The sequence below is a fragment of the Lissotriton helveticus genome, chromosome 1_1, assembly GCF_964261635.1.
Source record: "Lissotriton helveticus chromosome 1_1, aLisHel1.1, whole genome shotgun sequence".
Lineage (NCBI taxonomy): Eukaryota > Metazoa > Chordata > Amphibia > Caudata > Salamandridae > Lissotriton > Lissotriton helveticus.
The window spans coordinates 677,384,905-677,410,755 of NC_136057.1; the positions used below are offsets into that span (position 1 = coordinate 677,384,905).

The 25,851-nt window shown below is 44.8% G+C and overlaps 1 protein-coding gene across 2 annotated transcripts in view; it reads left to right on the forward strand.

Moving 5' to 3' along the window:
- DCLRE1C (DNA cross-link repair 1C) overlaps nt 1-25,851 on the forward strand; it is a 403,712-nt gene that overhangs the window by 183,123 nt on the left and 194,738 nt on the right. For both annotated transcript variants that reach the window (XM_078674195.1, XM_078674196.1), the window contains exon 7: nt 6,381-6,453. In XM_078674195.1, the coding sequence (XP_078530321.1) occupies nt 6,381-6,453 (73 nt within the window). The remainder of the gene's footprint in view (nt 1-6,380; nt 6,454-25,851) is intronic.

Sequence of the window (25,851 nt, forward strand, 5' to 3'; positions counted from 1 at the left end):
GGGGCAGTAGCAGAGGTATACAGAGGCTTTACACTCACGATGGTCAACTACAGACACACCCTGAACAAATAGTACGCACACTGGCACGTCACTTCCAGGAGATCTATACCCCGGACCGGGATGTCACTGCACAGACAGCGGCAACCTCACTCGAAAACATTACCATCCCCAGACTCTCGCAGGAAGCACAGCAGGAATTAGAGACTGATCTGTCAGAAGAAGAGGTTCAGCTGACGATACATGCACTGCAATCCGGCAAAGCATTGGGTCCCAATGGGCTGCCCGTGGAATGGTACAAAGCAATGGCGTCAACACTGAGTAGGCCACTGCTGGATATGTATAACGATAGCCTCGAGAAGGCGGAATTACCGCTTGATCAACGTACAGCCACGATCGTGGCCATTCCAAAGCCAAATAAGCCGCCGACTGCCAGCACATCATATCGCCCTATCTCCCTGCTAAACGTGGAAGCTAAAATCCTGGCGAAGCTCCTGGCTAGCCGACTGACGCAACACCTACCCACACTGATACACCCTGATCAGTCGGGCTTTATGCCTCACAGGAGTACAGCATTGAATCTTAGAAGGGTCCATGGGGTCATGGCACGTGCGCACCTACTCTCTGAACAGGCGGTGATCCTCTCCCTTGATGCTAAAATGGCATTCGATCTCGTAGAATGGGAATATTTATTTGCAGTACTTGCACGTATGGGCTTTGGTCCAAAATATATTGCATGGGTGAGACTTTTATATACATCACCAGTAGCAAAAGTAGTGGCGAACGGCCACATTTCACCACCATTCCCACTGAGACGTGGGACCAGACAAGGGTGCCCGTTGTCACCCCTGCTCTTTGCCCTAGTGCTGGAGCCACTAGCGATCCTGCTTAGAACGACACCACTGTTTCGGGGTATCAAATGGGAGGAGGGATGGGAAGATAAGATCTCCCTGTACGGAGACGATATGCTCATATATATGGTTGACCCTGACGCCGGGATCCCTGCCCTGCTGCGTCTCTGTAACTCGCACGGGAAGGCGTCCGGTTACACCCTGAACTGGTCCAAGTCGGTGATATACGTGCTCAAAGGCCCAGAACCATTACTGCAGGAGGGATGCCCTCTGGCACTGACGACAACCTCCTTAAATACTTAGGTGTCGTGATCACGGGCAACGCCACAGAATTTTTTGAGAAAAATTTGAAACCACCTCTGGATCGCCTGCGTGCGGACGTCAAACACTGGGCGACTTTACCCTTGACCCCCCTTGGGCGAGCGGCCCTATATAAGATGATTGCGCTCCCTAGATTCCTTTTTGTACTAGAAAATACCCCGTATATGGTTCCGCCACACTACTTCAAACAGATTACGGCCCTGGTCACCAATCTACTCTGGAGTAATGGCCAGGCGCGTATCGCACATGATAAACTGGTAAAAAGTTGGTATGAGGGGGGGATTGCACTACCACATGTACAGTTATACTTTTGGGCGGCCCAACTCAAAATTATTAACCAATGGATCCACTCCCCACGAACGGACCCAGCTTATAGGGCGGACTGGTCTCAACTGGAGTCGGATTGCATGCTGTCCGTCTTGTATAACAAGTCGCAAGTTAAAAAACTGATGGGCCCAACAAAACACACAGCGGCCCTGTGGCACATAGCACAGACACGTATGGGATGGAAAGGGAAAATCACCAAAATGACACCACTCTGGGATGTGAACTCACTAGGCAACCTTAGGTCATGCAAAGGGTTCACACAACGGGACTACATAGGGATCTCCACGGTAGGGGACCTGTGGGACAAAGACACGGTGGTAACGTTTTCCCACCTTCAACAACAATACGGTCTAGGCCCCACCGAGACGTTTAGATATGTACAGATACGTCATGCGCTGCTTCAAGCGATCCCGGCAGGCACCGTACTGCCGGAAGCCTCGCCACTGGAGGACAGACTATTAACAGACTTTGTACAGCAAAGTGCGACCTCCCTCACATATAAAAAACTGGTAAATAATCTGGATGACCCTACACTTAAACTTAAAGAGAAATGGGTGGAGGAGATAGGCGACTTAGATGAATCAGAATGGAATGCAGCACTTGCCTCCCCAAAGGAAGTAGGTATGTCGGCAAAATTTAGATCAGTGCAACTCAAAATTCTGCACCGCACTTACTACACTAGAACACTACTTCACAGGATACAAAGGGCGACACATCCCTTCTGCCTGAGGGGTTGCGGGGAGGAGGGAACGCTATTCCACACACTTTGGGATTGCCCAAAGATTCAAGAATTCTGGAAGCAGGTTATGCGCACTGTCTCCCAAACCCTCAAGATCTCCATCCTACCTGAACCCCGTAAGTGCCTGTTGAATATCTGGGAACCCAATGACCTGGATAGGTACGGATTGATATGGGCCACACTAGCGGTAACAGTGGCTAAGCGAGACATTGCACAAAAATGGGGGGCTCCGGATCTGCCTACTGCAGCTAGATGGACTAGAAATATGGACCTGCTGATGGTGGTGGAAAGGGCGGTATATGTGCTCAGGGCTTGCCCCCGTAAGTGGAACAAGGTCTGGACCCCTTGGAATGTTTACAGGGGGGAAATCTGCGAACCCTTGCCAGAAGAAGAAGACTTAGATTTCGAAGAGGAAGATGAGTAGGGGGATGGGCGGTGGGGTGCTGGATGTTTGTCTCCGACAAAATGCTACGCCGTTCTGGCTTTGCCATGGACCAGGAGAGTGGCCATAGGAGGTGCTGTTGGTCAACTATGGACATATGTGGCAAACTAGAAAATGATGACACGGGTTAAGTTTATTTTTCTTTGTTTTTGAATTGTGTTATTCACATACTACTATTTTTGTTATGAGGGTACGGGGGATATACCTCATATACTGTGAGACAATATACTGAGTTTCAACACTTGTACTACGACAACTGGTAGCTACCAACCAGGTCTTGGTAGGATAACATTAACCTACGTTGGATTGTACATTGAATAAGATGATTTAACATAACGTACTTACATTGAAAAAGTTCTTATTTCTGAACTGCAATAATGTGTATGCACCTTCTGCCTTCATGTTAATAAAGAGTTTATAAAAAAACAAAAAAAAAAAAATATCAACACACAGAAAAAAAAAAAAAAAAAATTAAAACAAGATACCTTAGCCAACTCGCCGAGTACTGTAGCCTAACTTCTCCTCTGTAGGAAATATTATGCAGGTCAATCCTGTGCCCAATCTTCACCCCTGGGTCAGTCACCCTGCCTCTCCCACTATGCCCAGACTATGAGCCCTAAAGTGTCAGGTATCATCAAATGTATTTCAATTTGCTCCCCAAAGGCAAGGAAAGTGTAAACATGAGTGTACGATTGTGTCAGCGCTTATACAGTTCATAGCCAAGTTCCCCACCTGTAATCCAGTGCTTTATCGTGTGACCACCTACTCTTCCATCCTCCCATGCACCTCATCCAAAAGAAGAGAAGGAAATGAGTTCCAGGGTCTCAGACATGAAGTTGAATCCCTGAGACACCTGGCCTTTTGTAATCCTTCCAGGTTGTTTTTGACAGCAACAGTCCTTATTTGCCCCCAGTAGTCATCCCTGCTTGACTGATCTGGTTTATCTGTAGGTTCCAATTACATTGGATTGAAATACAAAAACTCAAACACCCCCACGACCTCTGAAAATCCACACACCACCAACCCCCACCCAGATGTATATAATACTCAGGCAGTAATAGCGCCTTTATAGATATAGATGGTTCTGATTTTCCATTAAAAGGGCATTTTTGGTTTAATTTTCAATAGAATAGTTAATCCATTTCGGGTGCAACGTGGCACGGATCAGTCAGGGAGGTGGTACACCACAAAAATGCTTATTTTCCTGTTTTAACTCCCATTGGGTTATTTGCTGTCGTCTATTTAAAACAGTCAAACAACTCCACTTGCGCCAATACTGATAGCAATTTACCATCACTCATCATGATCACACACGACACTTGATATGACCATATATTTTATTGTTCTTGGTTCATTCATATAATTTTTTGTCCAAAAACATTTTCAAGATGAATTGTTCATCTGTTAGAATATCAATTTTCCACAAACCATTAAACAGCACAGGGAGACACAGAAAATTGTTAAATTAAATAACATGCCTTAAAACGCTACAAAAAATCGGACATAACATTAGACAATACATCTATATGAATTACCTAATACAGAAATATGAATGGCTCTGATTCTGTGATTATAAATCCAATTTGTCCTTTTTGAAAAAGAAAACAAACAATGCCCTTTAGGCTGGCGTTACAACGCCCTACTTGTAAATTCCATTTACAAGAGCAATACCAAACAGTGTGCCATTAGGGCTCATTTAAAACAACCCAATATGTCTTTTCATTCACGTCATGAGCCACAATAGTGGATGATTGTAGAGTACACTTGTTTGGTGAAACAACAGTTGAAACGTTTTGAACCCTATTGTGTTTCTTTCAGGGTTCTCCTCAGGACTCAGAACACACAGTGAGCTCTTTTATCCAAAATTAGTCTCTCATGATTGCTTGTCATGTTTTACTACTATTACATCACATCCTATAAAATACAACCTTCTGAGCCTGGCACCTACAAATGTACCTATGTCTCCGAGGCCGGAATCATTGGGCCCACAAACTCCAGACCTAGTAATCCCAGGCCTGAATACGCCAGACAAGGAGCAGCGGTGGCTGTGTATAGATGTCATGCGTGGACCCTGCCCATCTACCCGCTTGCAGCAGAATCGGGGGCAACAGCAAAATGTCCCCTAGCCGAAGTCAAAGATGATCTGCGCTCCTCTTTTCCTCTGTCCATCTCCCCCTCACACACACACACACCCAGCAGAGGTAAATAAATCTGCCACAGTTGCCATCTTCTCCAAGCACCTGACAAATGTTGCAGATGTATGCCTAATATTAATCGCAGATGGGAGGGAAAATGTGGAATTGGGCCCAGTACTCCAAAGTCCGCATGTAATTCCCCATTCTTTGGGTGTGTGTGGGGGGGAATAACTTGTAATACCCTGTTAACTAAGAGGGAAATACTGGCCAGAATCATGGATTCTTGCCCTAGCTTATCCCCGTGAGTTCACAGCAAACTTGTATTGATGACCTCAGTATTCTACTTGCCTATCATCTTTATTCGATAGTAACTTTGGAATGTATTCACTGCCTCAGTGCCTGTTATTGTCCACTAGTAGTTTACATGCCTTTAAATTCCTTATTAAATTCTCTAGCATCACAGTTGTCTAGTTAATTTGTGCCACCCATTTACTCTTGAGTTCTAGGCCTTTCTTATTATTTATCAATTTTTGCGGATGAAAGAAGCTAAAAATGTACATATTTGACATTAACACCACCGTTTTTCGCAAATGTGTAAATATAAAGGTGCTTTATGTTCTGCATTGCTCAAATGAATCAAGAAATAAGTCTGTATTATCATTTTGTAGTAACACTAGTCAATAGATTGGTAGGGTACTTAGGGAGGCTCAAGAAGTATTGGATTCCTATTAGCACATTATTTTCTTTCGTATAGTACCTTCTACCATTACTGCCAATATGATGTTTCTGACAGATTATGCCACTAGAACTGTAAACTTTTCATAATTTGAACGACCTCTTACCATTCTCGGCTCAGTAGTGAGCCTAGTAATTTGTATGTTACTTTGTCAATAGGGAAGAGTTATAGAGCAGCAGTGTTTCCTAAACAGTGCCAGGTTTTTAGGATAAATGCTGATAATTAATTTGTATGCACATTTGTTGTATGTGGATATCCTGAAAATTTTATACAGGTCATGCCCTTAATAAGATTAGTTATATTCAGTTTATTTACTATTGAGACCACAATAGACCATTAAAGGTGATCGGCCATTTTAAAAATGAAAGTCCTCCTACAGATGTCATAGTTTGGCTTCGCATTTGGTTAACTTTGCACGTGGGTTCATTCCAGCTCCAGACAAGGATGAGGCTGCTGTTTGTGCCAGGATCACAGAGAAGCCCGAACAGGTCCTATAGTTGATCTCCACTTAGGTTTACCACTTCTGAGAGTTCAAAAACATTAAAAGGGTCATATGAAGATTGCAGGTGGGAGAAAGTTGTGCATATGAGTTTGGTTTTAAGAGTCAAATGTTTTAAAGCAGATGTCATTCAAGTCTGGTGGATCTGTCCAGTGGTACCATGATGTGTGTATGTACGTCCCTCCCACAAATTACAGTCTGTATTTCTACCAAAATGTAAGTCAAATGTTAAAAACAACTTTAATTCAATAATAATTTTAAGTCATTGGACTACAGTTGTAAAAACCAACTGTGACCGCTTTGCATCAGCAATGCCAACATTGTGTCTTTCAGAGTCAAGGACATTCAGAGTGTATATTTAGATACGACTTTCTGCGATCCCAGATATTATCAGATCCCGAGCAGGGTAAGTAACTTCAAAAATCAGCTGTAATGTTTCTCTTCTTGTACTTCTTCCCTCTCCGCCTCCACAATTAACTGACATGCGTTCAGATTGTTTAGCTGTAGTTCACTGATGCTTTTGAGGTGTTTGTTGCTGATCAAGTACCCATATCTATTTATTCAAGAGTTTTATATAGCCTACACGTCAGCTTACAACATTAATCCTCAGTCTACTGCTGATCTTTCTAATGTCTTTGAGATTGTAATTAACGATCTTGGCTTTATAATGAGTTTATTGTCAAGAAAATGTCTTAATTTTGTCAAAAATTAGCAAATTTCTTCGACTGTTGTAATGGATCAAATGCCAAGAATTATCTGCTAAGTCCAGGAGTTGATGCTGCTCCATGGCCTTGGGATCACTGCTACTCCAATGCCCGCAGTCCAGCCCGAGTGGGTTCTGTTTAACTGCTGCTCCAAAAACTGTGTGGGTGCTTTTGATGAGCTAGGAGTTTTCCTGAAGTTCCATATTATGTTATAATTTATTTATAGAGCACGCTTACGCAAACATTTCTTTGCAGTTTAGGAAGACGAACTGTCAACGCCTGGTGGATAAAGGCCAGAAGATACGTAGGCCCTGATTTGGAGTTTGGCGCACTGATAATCTGTCACAAATGCATTTGCTATAAGCCTGACAGGATGTTCGTCAGGTTTGTGACATAGTAACCTGTCCTCCAAACTCAAATTCAGGACATTCATTATGAAAAAGCCAGGTTTTTGATGGCTTCCAAGCCAGAGTAGATTTGTTTCTGCCCTCAAACTTAATGGGAGAGAGTTCCCCAGTTTGGCAGCTGCTGTAAAAAAGGCACTGTCTCCATAAGTGACCATTCTAGTCTTAGTGGTAGCAATACAAGGATATATTTTCCTATCTGAGGGAACGTGATGGCTGATGGGAAGGTTGATGATGTGAACTTTTATTGGCTAGAAAGTAGAGTGATATGAAGTATCGGGCTATATTGAAATTTGTTAGGACTTAAAGGCTACCAATGGCCAAGTGGGAAGTCAGTGTGGAGACTGCAGTACTGGTGACATATGCAATCTTTTAGCAATTTGTGTATGCACTTGTGCTGCAGCACTCTGAGAAAGTTGTGGTTGGCATAAGATTTTTATCTGAAGATTCAAGGTAGATTTAATTAGCATTGTCAAGACCACATTGATAGCTTTCACTTCTGTTGAATTCTAAGAAGGGTCAGTAAGGGAAAGAATCTTTTTTAGAAGGCAAAGATGAGTGAAGGCAAATTCCTACTGAATTGTTAAAAAAATTATATTGTACAGTGGTTGGAAGCCTAGAACAATAGACTAAATAAAATAATTATAAAATATTTTACATTTTTGCTGCAACAAGATTGTGCTCAGAAAAAAACCAGGCAGAATTCTTTCCACTTAGAGAACCATAGTAACCCAAGAAGAAGAGGTACAGTCTCATGAGACATTCACCTCTACGTACATAGGTATGACACAGACTTTAGTAGGTAAAAATTGTGTAATATGTGAATATTCATATTGCATGTTTAAACACTGCTTGCAGGTTTTCCAAAACACATAAATAAAAGGTATTGTCAATTACAATGCCACTAGCTCAAACTCTCGAAAATGCGAGACCTATTGCATTGCAAATGCTTGTTGTATAATGTGGTCAAATATTGTGCTAGAGTGGAGTTTATTGCCATTTGGCCCGCTGCTTTAATACCATCAGTTCGGTTCCGGAACAGTATAGTGGACGAGGGCCAGCCATGCTAACAGTTGCTGGGTTTTTTGCCTTCTCTATATGGTCTTTGTCTATAATCTCTGTGGGTAAGCTTATCTAAGGCATCCGAATTTCACTCGCCCACCTTCGCTCCACCGGTGCTATGGCCGGTCCTCTTGCGGTATCATAGGGCGTTTGCTTTTGGAGTTGAATCAGTTCCTCCTTGGCCTGTACTAGTTTGTTGCAATTGTCTTTTGATCCCATAGATCCTACTCGCACATTCCTTCCGAAGTACAACTTTTAGGGCATCCTGTTCAGTAGCCTTAGTGACAGTTGGCCCCCAGTTATTTTCAAAATAGGAACTGATTGTTGAACCTATCCTAATTGTAACCCCAGGACCTGTAGGACTGGTGCCATGTTATACTTAATTAGAGGTGAGTAATGGTCTGAAAGGAATCTACACAGGTATTGAGCAGCATCAGTTGTGGTCTCTCGACTGATCATGACCAAAATGCTGTCTAATATGCATTCCTGTCATGTGCTAATGAGTGATCAAATATCCCTAATTTCAGAGTGCAATGCTCGCCATATAGCAACTTATCGAAGGTTAGTCATAGTCTCCACTAATACCTCAGTCCGGGTGTGGAATGAGGCTTGACTGTATGTCCAATGTGCAGTTAAAATGTTCCAGCCACCCCCCATAAGCGGGATGTCCACATAAGGAGCAATAATACCATATTTAGATCAACAATATGCTTTATCGTCTGTGTTAGGAGCATAGCTGTTAGGTAGTCACACTTAACCCCTACTAGTAGGTCATAAACCAGAGTAGCAGTGCTGAATCGGAACGCCTGGGGCCACCCAGAGAAGAACCCTTCTGGTGTAGGATGAAGCAGTGATGCTGGAACCGTTTTGAGAGTGAGGGTGCTGCAATCAATGTTACATCACTTAACTCACAAAGATATAGCTGGTGGTGCTTTGTGGAGAATACTTTATGAAATATATATATGTCATGGTGTAGTTATCTTTGCAAAGACATACGTTTTACTGATAAACTATATAGCGTACAAACGATCATATGTGGTAGTTCAGCGAATATTTGTTAATTGCGCATCACCAAGTAAAGTGTCTTGATTTGCTTCATTCATATTAAAATCTTTCTTTCCCTCTCACTTCAGAATGACTAAGAAGCACCTGATTAGCCCTTTATTAAATGTTTATATGGTTTTAAATATTTGTAACATTTTGTAGCTTGTTAGAAAAAATGGCATTCTTTTCTCACCAGCATGATACACATAGTTCATGTTTCAGAATCCTCTGATGTTACAATCTGAGAAAGAAAAGTAAACATCAATGTCCATGTTAAAATAAGAAGCAGCAATTTGACAGAGGGAGCAGCCTAGCAGTTGACCTCTCCCTTTGAGCGTACAGCAAATGTGACATAATAAAAAGTACATTTAATGGCACCACTGTTGCTTATTCATTTTCAGAACTCCTACACTGTTTATTCATTCATTAATTCTTTATTTCGGTTAAGTAACCATAAAAGAATACAATACAATATTAAAAACATCATCATCTACATCATATGCTGGTATTCCGAAGAGAATCAGTTTAAGACATACATACATACTTAAGCGTTTGTATATATAAAAAGTTGGCTGATAAAGGGACCAGATTTATGGGAGATTTAAGAATTCTTAAAGTACAGTATAAATCAATCAGTCGAGGTAATACATAATTAAAAAATAAATACAATAAATATATATATATTTTTTAAAATATTTGGCAAGAGACAACATTATAAAAGTACAGTTGGTAAAAATTTGTGTCTTAAAAATCTGGGACCATTTTACAAGGGACAATTGGGACATGAATATATAAGGGTTACTGCGATATTAATACATTTTATTTAGCACACTGTGGGTTAGTACAGATCCTAGGAGTACTGCTACATTTTTAGGCCTTTTTTCTTCCTAACCATTGCTACTGCAAGAAGGAACCGACTCAGACTAAATACTATGGTCTGTGAGGTATTCCCTTTAAATACTCTTTCCCCTTCTTTAATTTTCCGGAAACCTAGAAGAAGACAAATAGGCTTAATCCACTTCCTCCTTGCTTGCAGGTATGCAGGGCATATAAATAAGACATGGGCCTCATCCTCCTTAGCGCCCATATCACATAGTTCACAAAGATCAGTATCACATTTTCTCATAGGATCTAAGTTACACACCCACTTTGAAGTACTAGTTTTTAATTGTAAAATGCCATAACGATACTTTAAATACAGTGACTTTGCCATTGAGGGTAAAATTTCGTCCATAAAACATTCAAATTTGCATTCGGTTTTAACATCAAAGAATTTAAGTGTAAGTTTCCCGATTTTTGAGTTTTGGAGGGGGTAACTATAAACATGTTCCCAGTATCGTACCTTCAGTAACTTTTTTGAATGATAGGTAAGAGAATCAGGATCAGTCCAAAAACTATATAGGCCTAGTTTTAAAAAACATTTTTTGATATGCAATAGCCAACTCACTCTAGTAATATTCTTTATCTGTATGATTTCCTTTAATCCTGCTCTATAGTCCACTAGCTCATCAGTGGACCACAGGCGAACCCAGTAAAGCAGCGGGCGTAAGGAAGCATGATCGTCAGAGTGTCGTATGTTTAAATCCCAAAAGAAAGGAATTAAAGGAGTACAGCCTGTAACAGCTAAAAGTTGTCTAAAAAAGGTGTTTTCCTGCACTGAAAACGAGTCTCTAACTACATGGCCCCACAGTTCTGCCCAATACAAGGTGGCCGATTGAGCTTTGCACTTAAATAGCTCAATTGCTGGTGATACTGCCTTAAAGAAGCTGTTTTTATGCTTCCTTATTATAGGAGCTTGGTTTTGTATTAATGTTAGCCTCGATGTTTCTATTTGCGATTTCCAGTTCATTTTAGAATCAAGGCTAATACCCAAATATTTAAAATTTTGGACCTGTTCAATATTCTCATTGTTTACACTAAAAACTTTGTTAAAACCCTTATGTGGACTGATGGACATAATCTTGGGACATAATCTTGATTTTAGAGGAATTAATTCCAAGACTTTTGTCCAAACAGTATGAGCAAAATTTATTCAACAAATTCTGTAGTCCTTTAGGCGTCTGGGAGATTAAAATCGCGTCATCCGCAAATAGTAATGCCGGAACGGCTTGACCACACAACTTGGGAGAGTCATGCTCGCACTGTTTAGGTCTCGCATAGGGCAGCGCATGCGCTGCCTTTATGAGGCATCCTGTAATCAGCATTAGTAGTTAAACTCCACCCATTGCATTTCTCTTTGCTTCCTCGCTTACCATTGGTGAAATCTGGCATTGTTCTTCTTAACGTGCTCTTTGTTGGCTGGTGGTCCGTCACGTCATTTCCGTTTTCCTCTGTTTCTCGCAGAAGCAGCATGGATCAACTTCTGTAAACTTGCGCTGCGGGGTAGCATCTTTTAATGTAGGCACTACTTTGTTTTTTTCCCCCAAGGTGCCTCGTTTTTGTCCCTCGCTCCTTGTTGTTCTCTGAGGCCTCCCAGCCTGTACAGGGATTCGCGCCGGCTCTGCTGCTCCAGCCGCCTACCCTTGTTGTTACAGTCAGTCGCCATGACCCCTCCCATTCGTTAAGCAAGAAGGTGGATATGAGAGGCCGTGCGCCTTTCATTTTTTCTGTGCAGCTGTGCTTGATTTCTTCGAGCCGCGTCTACATTCTGCACAGCTGTGCTTTATTACTTTGAGCCGCGTCCACACAGGAGGTAAACTGCTCACACATCAGAGGAGACAATGGGGCTGGCGTGTGCTGGGGCTGCCGGCAGAAGCACAGGCTTTGTTTAGTGTTTGGGGAGGGGAGAGCCCGTGTTGCTGGGCTGGAGGGGAAGCAGTGAGAAGGGCGAGCAGCGACAGCATTGCTAGAGCGCATGGCTACCCACTTCCTACAGTGTGTTGACCCGATGCCACCTTCGGTCTGGTGCTGCTGCCGTCTTGGAATGGGATAGTCACTTTAATTTGGTAACAAAAAAAGCCCCCTTTCTATGTCCATGTATCCATTACCTGTTCGGCTGCTTCAGACACATGGGACAGAGTTGAACACGGGCTTTGCGGCCACCGGTTCAGGTCAGTATTTGACTCGTCTTTCAGTCTCTGATCCATGCCACCCAGTGTGTACTTCCTCTGGAAGAGCAGCGGTGAAGCTCTGAGTCCGAAGCAGTTTGGGGGTTCTTCTAACCGAATCCGCTGCAGCCTTGTGGCTCTTCTAACCCCGGTAGCACCACGGTCCGATCTACCTGCCCCTCTACAGCCTCAGTGCCCCTCTAATCTCCGCCCCAGCCTTCCCTTCCCTGAAGCCTGCCGCTCCTGCCCTTCCTCTCCATGCACCCAGCGAGCCTTTGACACCCCTTTCCAGCCTCAGTCCTCCGCTCACCCTTCTACTGTCCCTGTGGTCTGCTGAGCCCGTTCCAAACCTAGGGTCCCCCTTGCCTTCATGGACAGTACGTTACCTGTTACACAGCACTTCGTTGCCATTTCTCCTGTCAATCTCAACTAGCAGGGTTCTTTCTAGTGCTCTCTTACTTTTGACCCGTTTCCGGTTGCTGCCTTCTAAAGTATCAATTTCAGCGGGAGCCTCAGAGCTGCTAAGAGGTTTCATAGCCTACATGAAACCTTCAATTACTTTTCACGTGTAAATAATCAACATTACATTTAATTCCAGAGTTCATACACCTGCAGTGAATCCCCTTTATAGGTTTAGGGGTACAAATCCCGGCATGCAGTGCTGTGTTGGATAAAGAGCTGGTATAGACTGAAGCTGTCCTGTATGATATTGGTCACAGTAGGTATGTAGGAACTGAACGAGTGCACAGGATTTTGGTGCATTTCGCACGAGGTGTGCCCAATTGGAAGACTAAGCAACCTCGGAAATGGCACACTCAAGGCATTGTGTGGACTGGAAATGGAAATATGCGTAACACAGAAGCTGGAGAGCATGGCTTGGTTTTTATTTTGGAAATGTTTTACGGAGTTCTGGACAGGAACTGGCACGGTTCTTTGGCAACTGTTCATGTCAAAGTAAGAAGATCCGGGGCTAGGCACTTGAATAGTGGGTGTTACAGGGGCCATACGGTGTAGGGAAAAAATCAGATCTCTCTACTCGGTCTTACATTTATAAAAGTCACCAACCATAAGCATTCTAAAATGTTGCTTTCTTTGATGATGTCAGCTGGGAGTTTGAATGATGTTGTGACGTCATTCACTCAGTGCTTCATTTGAGCTTGTGGTTTCTTGTGCAGGGCACCAGCTCTTAATTGTCAACATCGGCGCTCATAGCACAAACTCAACCCAGAGATATTTGAGCGATTTGCGCGAGCGCCAGTTGAGGACACATTCATTTTTTTGGTGGTACAGGGAGAGTAAGTGATTTTCTCTGAATCACAGGACGTTGAGCCTACGCCAAGACTCAAACCTGATATACAATTGACGCCAAATCTGGGGCTATTAAATATTTTGGAGGCCACTGACTTGACAGAGACCGAACAACAGCTCACAACACTGGGGTACACTCTGGTGAAGAGAGAAATAGCTACGGGTTGGGGAGACCAGAACCCACCCCGTATCAACCTATGGATCAGGGAAATGGACAGATGCATGTTGGCGGAGACGGAGGTCTACAAGGCAAGGGGTTGCCCAAAGAAATGGGACAGGAAATGGTCACACTGGAACAATTATAGGGGTGATCTTTGTGTCTCACCCACGGTGGAAATGCATAGGCAGGAGAGGTTGGTGGGAAATGTATCCTAAGTAATCTATGTATAAAATTGAACTGAAATATGCGGATAATGTACAAGATGACGTTCACTCATGTAATGTACTTCTGATTACCTTCAATAAACTAAGTTAAAAAAAAAATAATAAAATTTAAAAAAAGACCCAAACCTGGTTCCCCAGCTCTAAACTCGGCAGGTCTGGCCATTACGCTACATCCTCACCTCACTTATAGGGTTTCATGGTTAATAGTTCTATTATAGGCGGCTCTAATAGGGGCAATGGGCTGGTGCAAACTGCCTCCTGGCGAGAACCCTGGCACATATTTTTTCACACATTAACCACTGCATTCACTGGATGGCCACTTAGTGTTCGTTTTACTGCCTACTAGAATAATGAAACGTTGATCCATGCTACTAGCATTTGTAGTTGAAGGTGCACAGAAATACCTGCAACAAACTTGGCCTGTCAAGTTATTTAAGCAGTTACATTTCTGCTTTAGCTCTGGTACTGCTGCCTTGTTATATTAATCTTGTTTATGTTTTACCTTTGTTACTCCGCGGTTCTGTTCTAGTACTGATTCAGGTACATTTAGATCAAATGATACCCCTACCACTCTTGCGGTGCTGTTGGGTACTGTTTTGATACTGCCACTGTTTGCATCTATGACAGTCATGGCAGTGTTAGATCATGGTCCTGAGCTTATCAGGTTCTGGCAAAGGTCCATTGTTACCTATGGCAACTGTTTGATTTCTTTGCAGTTTGCTACTCTCCAGTTTTGTTCCTGTTCTATGTTTTTTCTGGTTCTTTTGCCTTCCTCACAGTCTTTGGCCCTGTTCCAGTTCAGCTTTCCGTTCTGTCCATGCCTCCTAATAAAGAAGAGCTATAGAAATTCTGTTGCATGCAATACTTTTTATGCGCTTCTATTTTAGCAGGGGTTCTTTAATACATCACCCAAACAGCCAGACTAGGATAGAAGGTTGTACCTTCTATCCTAGACTATTTGGGAAAACTGTTTGTTTTTTTAATGTGATTACACACCATGTATGTTGCGTTCGGTCAGTACAAGGATTAAGGTGGGGGCCGCCACAGTGAGGTTCGATCTAAAGTTACTCATCTCCACAGTGTCTGAAGCAGTATCCACAGCAGTAGACATAGCAGCAATCCCCACAGTAGTGTGTGATTTCTGGCTATATGCTGGGCAGTTTGTAGTGAGTAGGCCATTGGTCACGTTTTCCCACTCGACATTGCACCTGGCTCCAAAGGTCTCACTTTTTTTATTCCTTCTGTCCAATCAGGGTGAAGCTAAAGCCAGTAGAGCAGGATGTTCCCACACCTTTTCTCACATTCAGTAGCCCATCATGGCAAACAAAGTTAGTCTAAGCATGTAATTTCACAAGCTGCAATTCTTTTCTTGGCCAGTATTTTTCCCATTGTAGAACATTGTGTGCCTGTGCGCCCCTTTATAGGTCTTGCTTAACAGTGAGAACATGCACTTTTGCTGCGGGGGGTATTGTATAAAGTAAAGGGCTTAAACCCACCCATTACTTACCATTTGATGGCTTGTTTTTTTTAACACCCAAAGACACAGATCTGGAGATTAGCTCCTATTTATTTGTTTTTTTCGACACCAAAAAAGCAAAGGTATTCACACGGTTCCACGCTACACAATTCAACTCCACACCTTTCCAATCCACACCACATAATTAGACACCAAACCACATAACTCAACAACACAATTATATAACACACCACATACATCAAAAACACAGCACAAAATTCCACAAAATTCAACAGCACACCACATAATTAAACTACATACCCCTCTACAAAAAAATACCATTCCACACAATCTCACTCCATAACACACATTCCCCCTCCAAATAATTCCAGTACACTCAATACCACAAAGTTACTATCCACATAATTCCACTGCACACCATGCCACATAATTCCACTACACAAATCCACACCACACAATTCGATGCCACACAATTCCACACCTAACTATTCTGATCCAACCCATATAATTCCACTACACACCACATACGTACACTCCATAACACATGGGTAAAAGATACTGTCATATACAACGTCAATAGCTCTAACACAAGCAAATGCGAGACCTATTGCATTTCCAATGCTTGTTTTCTCGGGGTGCTGCAACACCTCCGGTACCTCTCCATTTGTTTTTCCAGAGCGTAGTTACTTCATCTATTAAATGCATTTCCTATAGAAACGCAGTGATTGATCCATTTCAGAATTGTGTCCACTCTATATCTCTCTATAATATAGCCGTGGGTCATGCCATGTCTTACATTTTACAGGTGCACCCATTTTAAAGTCCCTAAATTATTCTGGTTTGAATGCGTCTGCGAGGGTACCAAGCAAAGCAGTCAAAATGTTGTGTGTCGAGAAAGTGGGTGCACAAGTTTATGAATGTCAGCTAGTCTAGATTAATCACTTTTCGGGTTTCACTTATAAACATTACAAACTATCCAACCCTCCCCCCCTCCCCTCAGAAATACACCAACACAAACAAGCGCCTTGTGTCTCCCCGGTGTCCCTATAAGCAAGATTCCAATTGACTAGCAAAGTGTCATATATTAACTTAGCAACACACAACATAAACTGTTAAATCTTAGTCAACAGGCTGAGAAGGCCAGTGCCAGGTGACTGACTGTCTACAAATGTAGGCTTTCACTCGACCTTGCCCCCGCACCCACCAGCAATCCTAATAGGAGGACTTGAAGTGGCCCCCAAATCCCCGACCAAGGGTGAACATTTTTAAGGGCTATCAGCGCCCGTAAACCAATAGTTTTCTCCCAGGCTCATGATTTAAGCACCCCCATATCCCCCACCCTCTTAAGTCATAACCACAATGAATCAGGCCGAAGAATGTACCACCATAACATTTGTATTCAGTATCTAGTGTGGAAGCATTAATGGTCTCATGTGATGAAATTTTAATACAAAGCCCATATTTCACCTTCAGCAACTCTCAGCTGGTTAAACCATACATACCCCGGGGTGTCCCATCCTCGCAGACCCCCAGTGCAAAAGTATTGAAAGTTTGGGTGTTATCCAAGTCCCTTCGGTTGCACTTGCACTCACAAAACAGAACAATACCAAGGAAGCTGTACTGGCATGGCAAACGAGAGAATCATCAAAACTGAAATGTATATATTGAATCGCAATATGATATGTACAGAGCAAGACTGTTGTGGGGGCACCCACTGTGAGTGCTACAAAGGCATTGTTGTTCAGGGGTACCAAACCGGGACCAGTCACACTGCTACACACTTAATTCGCTGCACACACCGCAATAAGGCCCGCCAGGGTCCACCCACCCAGATCCACCCCAGTTCAAGCAACCACAGTATCACTAGATTGCCCCAGTGGCGCAACCTGTGCCATCGGGGACACACAAAGGTATCCTCCTTCATCAATATCCTGCCCTGAGAGTCTGGTCTGGGGCTAGCCAACAGCACTGCATCCCAGGCCGTCAGGATTGGAATCCTAAGAAACGCCCCTATTCTCTTGCCTCCATATCTCCTCTCGCTCTCGGTCCGCCTACTTAATCACTTCCCTCACCATCTGCACAGATAGGGACCTCCATCCGATTTCCAGCTCATTATCAACTGTCTACAGGCAAAATAAGTGCAGATCTGTGAAACCTTATGTAACCTTGTGAGCAGCACTGCTTCTGTGAAGGCCTAGCAAACATAGTTGTGGGGTGCTCTCAAAGGACCTGTCTGTAGCTCTCTGGAAAAGCTGTAACACACTGTCCCTCCCAATAGGTGGTCAGCGTGGAGCAGTTCCAGACCATGTGGTAGAAATCTGCATCCTCCTCACCACAGCTGGGGCACGTCGATGAGACTGCAGGGAACATGCCATAAATGCGCTGTGGGCTATAGCTATGCCCTACACAAGAAGTAAAACTCAAATCAATTTAAACCTAGTGTTACAGGGGACTTTGGGGTTTGCAAGCTAAGGTCTTCCTCTAAGCAGCATCATCGAAGGATGTCCTGAGATCTACCATTCATCGCTGCTTCTGTGGTGACAGATCCATCTGGGCTCCTTTCAGAAGAGCCCTATAAAGAAATGTAACAGCAGTTGTGTTCCCTGTTATAAGGAAGAGGTGATGTAGGTACATGTGTTGCCAAGGCTCCATGGATTCCGAACCCCACCAGCCACACACCCGGTTTGTCAGGGCCCCATATAAAAGTGTGTGCACCAGTATATTGCTCAGAATCCAAATACCATAATACCATAATCTGCCACCATTGCTCTTGCCTGCAGAGGGATGCGAAGAAGCGGCACAATGGCAACCCTCCGCTCCCTTTCATTCCATCTGCGCCATTCCTCATGAACCTGGAAAGTCCTGCTTGAGTTCATAAGCCAACTTCTATCCAGCCACAAACGTCCTCTGGAGGCGACCATTTTGAATCAAGGGCAGTTTTGCCGGTTACAACAGCATATACTGCTTGCTCATAGCCCTCAATTTCTGTTTTACATCTACAAAGCATTTCCTTATGTACTGGATTAATTGTGTGTTATCCAGGAAAATTCAAATGATTTGATTTGTATATCCCAGGTCTCTAGTGCCTCTCACAGTCTGAAGGACAATGTTCATGTTCTGATAATTTAGTACTTTAGTTATGGCCCTTGAAGGGGCTGCAGGAGATGGGGGAGGTGCCAACGCCCTTTGTACTCGTTAACTTATAAACTGAGGGAACATACCCTGGGCTTCAGGATCTCTTTCATTCCTAGTCCAGAAATGCCTCAGGAGTCTCCCCCTTAGCGTATTCAGGGAACCCCACAAAACATAAATTATTGTGGCAAGATCTACTCTTCTCAACCTCTTGTCAGGCTACAGGCGAAGCAGGAGACATTTAACACAACTAACACCTTTAGAAAAGGGTTTTATTTTAAAATGCAAAGACTCTCTTTTTAGAATAAGGCTTGGGGTTTTATTTTACACAATGCTCTCTAATAGAAAGGCTTTCCCAGATGCCAAATGCATAACATTCAAATACACAAAGAGATATATATGTTTATATGCAAGCAATAACACACTTGGTAAATGCAACAGTTAAATGCATGAATAATACCATGGATAAACAAGCAGCAAATAAGAGGACTCAAGCAAATATAATATGCTGGACGTCCTGCAAGAAATCAGAAAGAGATATCTACACTAAATACATCAAATGATTACTTTGGATGTGCACCTCACTCATCCACACATCACAAACAAAACACCTAAAATGATCAAAACCACTGGCCACACATCACAATGGCAATAATCAAAGCTCAAACACCTCAAATGACCACAGCCACTGGAACCACACATCACAATGGCACTAGTCAGAAACAAATCACCACACCCGATCATTTACTCAACATCCTTGCCAATTCTCCTTGGGGGGCCCATTCACAGCTGGCTTGGACTCTCGACCGGGACTCAAGTTCCGTTTGTCTTACAGCAGTGCATCTACTCTGTAAGTGAGCACCCAAACCCAACTGTCAACAAACCCCAGCTTTATAGTCTAAAAACTCACACTAGAAGGCTTGAGAAACCTTCCCACTGTCAAAGGAATCTTACCAGGACTGGCCAGCTTCCAAGCAAGCCTTCTATGGCAGGAAGGAGTTCCCACGTTCTCTCTACAGTCTTACATATTCCAGCCTTTATCTTGTCGAAGCTCACGAAAGCCTTCCAGGTTACATTAAACAATCTCTCACAAAAACAATCCTTGAACGTGATTAACCCAAACAACCTGCAAGCGTTGCTGTGCGCGCAGATAAAGCTCTAGCCAGGCAGAGTCAGAAATCAGGATGACATGAGGCCACGTCAAAGCCAATAGTAAGAACTTCATAATACTTATCCATGTACAACACAATGCACATTTGTGCACCACTGCTTATAGCATCACACACTTCATCTCTCAATGTACAACACAGTGCACATTTGTGCTCCACTGCTCACAACACTGCACTTCGAGACCAAAAAGTACATTCTGCACCTCTCGCTCCCTCATGCTTTTGAATGCACATTATACACATTCTGTTCTTGGCAAGGCTGTTCTACTTCGTGATAGCTCCCACTGAAAGACTGCAAGATTACAAGAAATAAACCTTTAAGAGAAGCAAGGCATATGCAGGACTTTGTACATTCAGGCTAGGATAAAATAACACACCAAAGTCAATTAAAATAATGGTAGTCAAAGGTCATCACAGGGTGTCAGGCCACAAGAGTGCCTCTAGCAGTACAGGGGCCCAAGCAGGGCTGCAGCTCTCAGAGGCACAGGTGATGCTTGCGCTGTCCTCAACTGCCGGTACTCGGGTGGTCCAACCCGCCACTCCAGGAACAATCCCTTCACTGTGGGTCTCTCAGGCTCTGTTAATCTTTTTCCTGACTAGCAGCCTTAGGGCCAATTCACACTTTGCAGACTACTGCTGGCACCCACACTCTCAGGCTAATCAGATCCCAAGCCATGCACCAAACTAGCTGGCCCTGCTCCTCCTGCTCCTCATTCTGCTACCTCCCCCAGACTGCTCATCTCTGGCACAGGCATCTCCAGGAAAGCCAATTGCTCTGGCGTCTCAGGACCAGCCCAGGCTGTACACCACACCAGCAGGCCCTGTCATTCACACACGTCAGGCTTCTCAGCACACCATCTCCCTGGACTGGTTCACTTCTTCTCAGGAGCACTCCAGTTTGCCCTTAGACGTGGATGACCTCAGCATTCCAAGTACAGCAAGCAAGGGCAGAACTTCTCTTCCCAGTGCAGCATGCCACCCCAGGCCCTCTCCCTCAGCGTCAGGACAAGCTGCAACCGCGCAGACATAGGATCAGTGAGCCCACTGCAGATATTGGACAACCAGGCAAATTATGGTGTTCTTGGGTATGAATTCCTATTTTTCTGTGCATCTACGCCACAATTCAGCCAGGATTTCTTCTGTAGTATCATTGAGGGACCTGAAGTCGAGGACAAGCATGCTCTGTCATCCATCTTACTAGGCCACGACTCCCATTAGTCTACTCACTTGACGAAAACAGGTCCACACTACATATACTCTGTTTTTTCTCTGACTTAGATTGTTATTCTGTATGCCTGTTCACTTTGTGGTGGGCACCTCTACAAAACTTCCTTCTATGGTTCTTTCTTTCATTCCTGGGTTCTGACAGAGTTTTACTTATGCAAAGATATGTTCGAGGCATGTGGGCTGCTGAATTCATATCTTGTGCATAGATCGCCGCCTGGTGTTGGGTCCGGATGATTGCACATTGTTGTCCTGGAAGAGTCTTCGAAGTATCACGAGATAGGTGGCTCCTCCCTCTGACTACAGTGCGCATGGGCATCCTCTCTATCCTCAGATTGTTTTTTTCCGCCATTGGGTTCGGATGTACTTTTCTTTACTCAAGTTCGGAAACTTTCTCAAGGCCAAAAGGCCTTCGGGGTCGTCGGTATTGTTCTTTCGATTGGTGCAGAGTTCTTGTTCCAGTTCTTTTCGAGCAGGACGTCGAGGAGAGCCGCGTGGCCTTTTCGACACCAGAGGCCCGATCGTCGATGGAACGGAGCCCGTTGAAACGATGCCCCCTTTGTAACTCTTAAGTACCCGCACATCGATGTACACCCGGTGTGCAACAAGTGCTTATCACCAGACCACAATGAGGACAACTGTCTAGCTTGTGCTCGATTCAGGTCAAAGAAGACGCTTAGCCTCTGACGTGCGGCGAGGCAAACGATGACGAAGCCAGCGCCCGACCCGGTGAATATCTTCGGTGAAGAAGACGATGAGGTCGTCGAGGCTCAGGATCCAGGACAGCAATCGGATGCCGGTTCGGAGCATGGCTCCACCTATTATGAAGACGTCGATGATGAAGGCGATAATGAAAACGTCGTCGAGGTAAGGGTCGACGTATCCCCCATCGGAGCCGTCGATGACGACTCAAGCAATGAACCAGACCCAACAGTGGGTACGGAGCTCAGAACAGACACTGAAAGGCTTCCAGAGGCTCGGGTCGAGGCATCGCCGGAAGGCCTTAGCCAAGATCATGAGAAACGTTCAATAGCCCCGCGTCTCGGCCCGGCTAAGAACATATCACACGAGCCATCGGTCGCACTACTGAAAGCGATACTGAAAGCCATCGAGTCAAAATCAAAACCGAAACTGCTGAAGACAGTCTTCGGATCGAAGAGTTCGAACATATCGGATTCCACAAAGAAAGCAAGTGTCGACGACCCTGCGAGGTCAAAAATGACGGCCGTCGAGCCAAAGATCGGTGCGCTGAAATCCATCACCTAAGTCAAGCACGTCGAACCGACGAGGTCGACGTCGACGGATAGCGACACTAACAAGGGACTCGAGTCTCGGAGGGTTCTCGATCCGAAGCAACGAGTCGACGGACCGAAGGTCGTCAAAGCCCTCGAGCCAAAAACCAAAGGCGCCTCGAAGGAGCACGTCGAACCGAGGCAAAAGAGCGCGCCTCCGACGCAGCAAGCACCTAAGTCAACGCAGGGCCAAAGGCATACTGACGAAAGGGCTAAGTCGGTCGGACCTCTATCGACGCCGGCCCCGAAAAAGGTTAGTCTGTCTAAAGACTCGCTGCCACCGATAAAGTTTGGATTGCCCCCAACTGCACGCCCTAAGGCGCTCGATCCGAAAACCGGGGTCGAGACACCAAGGTCGGTGTCAACAGGAAAAAGAAGTCATCCTCCAGAAGAGGACATTGTATACCAAGAGCCCTCCTATGATGAACAGTCGTAGCTGTATATCGACTCCAAATCTGGCAGACTTTCCATTTACCAAAGGAAGATCAGGTCGGAAAATCCTCTGGAATCATATAAAATTACACTCAAAAGGAAAAGGGATTCTTCTACATCACCTGTCCTTTTTGAGACTGTAAGCTACCATGGCCAAGACACTTCTGCATACTCACCCACACACACTCATGAGGATATGGGGTATGACTATAGTGAACAATATGATTACCCTGCGGTCACAGATCAAGATGACCGGACTCAGCCATTGGCAGACACTATTGACCCTGGTGAGACTATTCCGGATACTCCTTCTTATCCTGTCAAAACTTCACCGACAGAAGATACAGCTGCGTTTAACGCATTAATTGAAAGGGCAGCACTGAATCATGATGTGGAAATGCATGCTGACCCAATTGAAGAGGACTTCTTGTTTGACACTTTCTCCATTTCAGAGAAATCTGTTAAGACATTGCCAATGTTGAAAGGTGTTCTTAAACACGCAGGAGACATTTTCAAAGAAACCACAAGAGCAAGGGTTGTTAACCCCAGGATTGAAAGAAAATACAGACCGGCGCCTGTGGACCCTACATACATTAAGGGACAGCTGCCATTGGACTCTTTAGTGGTATCAAATGCTCGTAAGCGTGCCAACTCACAAACTACTGGTGATGCTCCTCCTCCAGTCAAAGAGTCTAAAATCTTAGAAGCATCTGGGAAAAGGGTAGCTGCTCAAGCAGGTAATATCTGGAGAATTTCAAATACACAGGCCCTATTAGCCAGATACGATAGGGCGCATTATGACACACTAGAGCAACTGCTACAGCATTTGCCTAATGCCTACAAAGAGGGAGCAGAAACACTGATGCAAGAAGGGAAGCTAGTATCCAACGCATCCATTAAATGTGCGCTTGACGCAGCAGACACCGCAGCCAGGGCCATCAACACAAGTGTCATGCTCAGGAGACATGCCTGGTTGCGCATCTCTGGCTTCAAACCTGAGATTCAAACCACATTATTAAATCAGCCTGTGAACCCTGATTTTTTATTTGGTCCTGATGTGGACACAATCTTAGAGAAGATTAAAAAAGACACAGAGACAGCCAAATCTATGGGTGCCTTGCAGTCACAACAATTCAGAGGCGGCTCCTTTCGTCGCTCCGGTAACAGAGGAGCTACAAGAGGCCAGGCATCCCAGCAGACTCCATGCAATAAAGGGAGCACGCAAACCACCTATAATAAGAACAATAGAGGTGGATACCGTGGCAACAGCAGCAAGGGCAGAGGACAAGGGAATAACACCACCAGATCCTCCACCAATACTAAACAGTGACGCCTTGTCACTGCCCCCAGACCATGTAACACCGGTCGGGGGACGATTACAACAGTTCCTGCCAGTCTGGGAAAGCATTACCACAGACAAGTGGGTGAGACAACTTATTCAGTACGGCTATTGTCTAGAGCTAACATCCACTCCACCCAACATACCCCCAAGACACCGTCCTATGTCCGCAGAGCACATAGACTTATTGCAGCAGGAAGTCATCAGCATGCTGCAAAAAGGGGCCATAGAACTCGTCCCTATACAGCACCAGGGTACCGGGGTGTACTCGCTGTACTTCTTAATCCCCAAGAAGGACGGGTCTCTCAGGCCAATACTAGACCTCAGGCCCCTAAACCACCAATACATCTTGTCAGAACACTTTCACATGCTCACTTTACAGCAGGTTCTGCCATTACTCAGTCGGGGAGACTTCCTCGCAACATTAGACCTAAAGGATGCGTATTTCCACATACCAATACATCCAGCACACAGGAAGTATCTCAGGTTTACCATACAAAATCAGCACTACCAGTTCAAGGTACTGCCTTTCGGGGTGACAACTGCCCCAAGGATGTTTACCAAGTGCCTAGCGACAGTAGCAATACAAAAGGAGGTGGTGATGGACGGAGCATCTGAACCAATCAAACACTTGCACCCAGCCAAAAGATCTGGGTTTGATCCATCACCGTTCTTTAGCCCACTCTGCCACTCCAGTTCAGACAAGGCTATATGCAAATCAGTCTGACCCTGTGCCTCATGGGAACAGTCCAGCCCGAACTGCCAAGCCATGCCTTCCCTGGACCGTAAACAAGCTTCCGAGGACCGGTTTCTGGCATTCCAGCCGTCTTCAGCCCGGCTTGCTTGAATCCAGTGGCAAAGTGAGCAAAGGACTCACGTCTGAGCATACCCTGCCACACTTATGGCGGCCAATGCAGTACAAAAGGAAGTGGTGATGGACGGAGCATCTGAACCAATCAAACACTCACACCCAGTCAAAAGATCTGGGTTTGATCCATCACCGTTCTTTAGCCCACTCTGCCACCCCAGTTCAGACAAGGCTATATGCAAATCAGTCTGACCCTGTGCCTCATGGAAACAGTCCAGCCCGAACTGCCAAGCCATGCCTTCCCTGGACCGGAAACAAGCTTCCGAGGACCGGTTTCTGGCATTCCAGCCGTCTTCAGCCCGGCTTGCTTGAATCCAGTGGCAAAGTGAGCAAGGGACTCACGTCTGAGCATACCCTGCCACACTTATGGCGGCCAAAGCAGTACAAAAGGAGGTGGTGATGGACGGAGCATCTGAACCAATCAAACACTCACACCCAGTTAAAAGATCTGGGTTTGATCCATCACCGTTCTTTAGCCCACTCTGCCACCCCAGTTCAGACAAGGCTATATGCAAATCAGTCTGACCCTGTGCCTCATGGGAACAGTCCAGCCCAAACTGCCAAGCCATGCCTTCCCTGGACCGGAAACAAGCTCCCGAGGACCGGTTTCTGGCATTCCAGCCGTCTTCAGCCCGGCTTGCTTGAATCCAGTGGCAAAGTGAGCAAGGGACTCACTTTTGAGCATACCCTGCCACACTTATGGCGGCCAAAGCAGTACAAAAGGAGGTGGTGATGGACGGAGCATCTGAACCAATCAAACACTCACACCCAGTCAAAAGATCTGGGTTTGATCCATCACCGTTCTTTAGCCCACTCTGCCACCCCAGTTCAGACAAGGCTATATGCAAATCAGTCTGACCCTGTGCCTCATGGGAACAGTCCAGCCCGAACTGGAGTCAAGCTATCCAGGCTGATGAA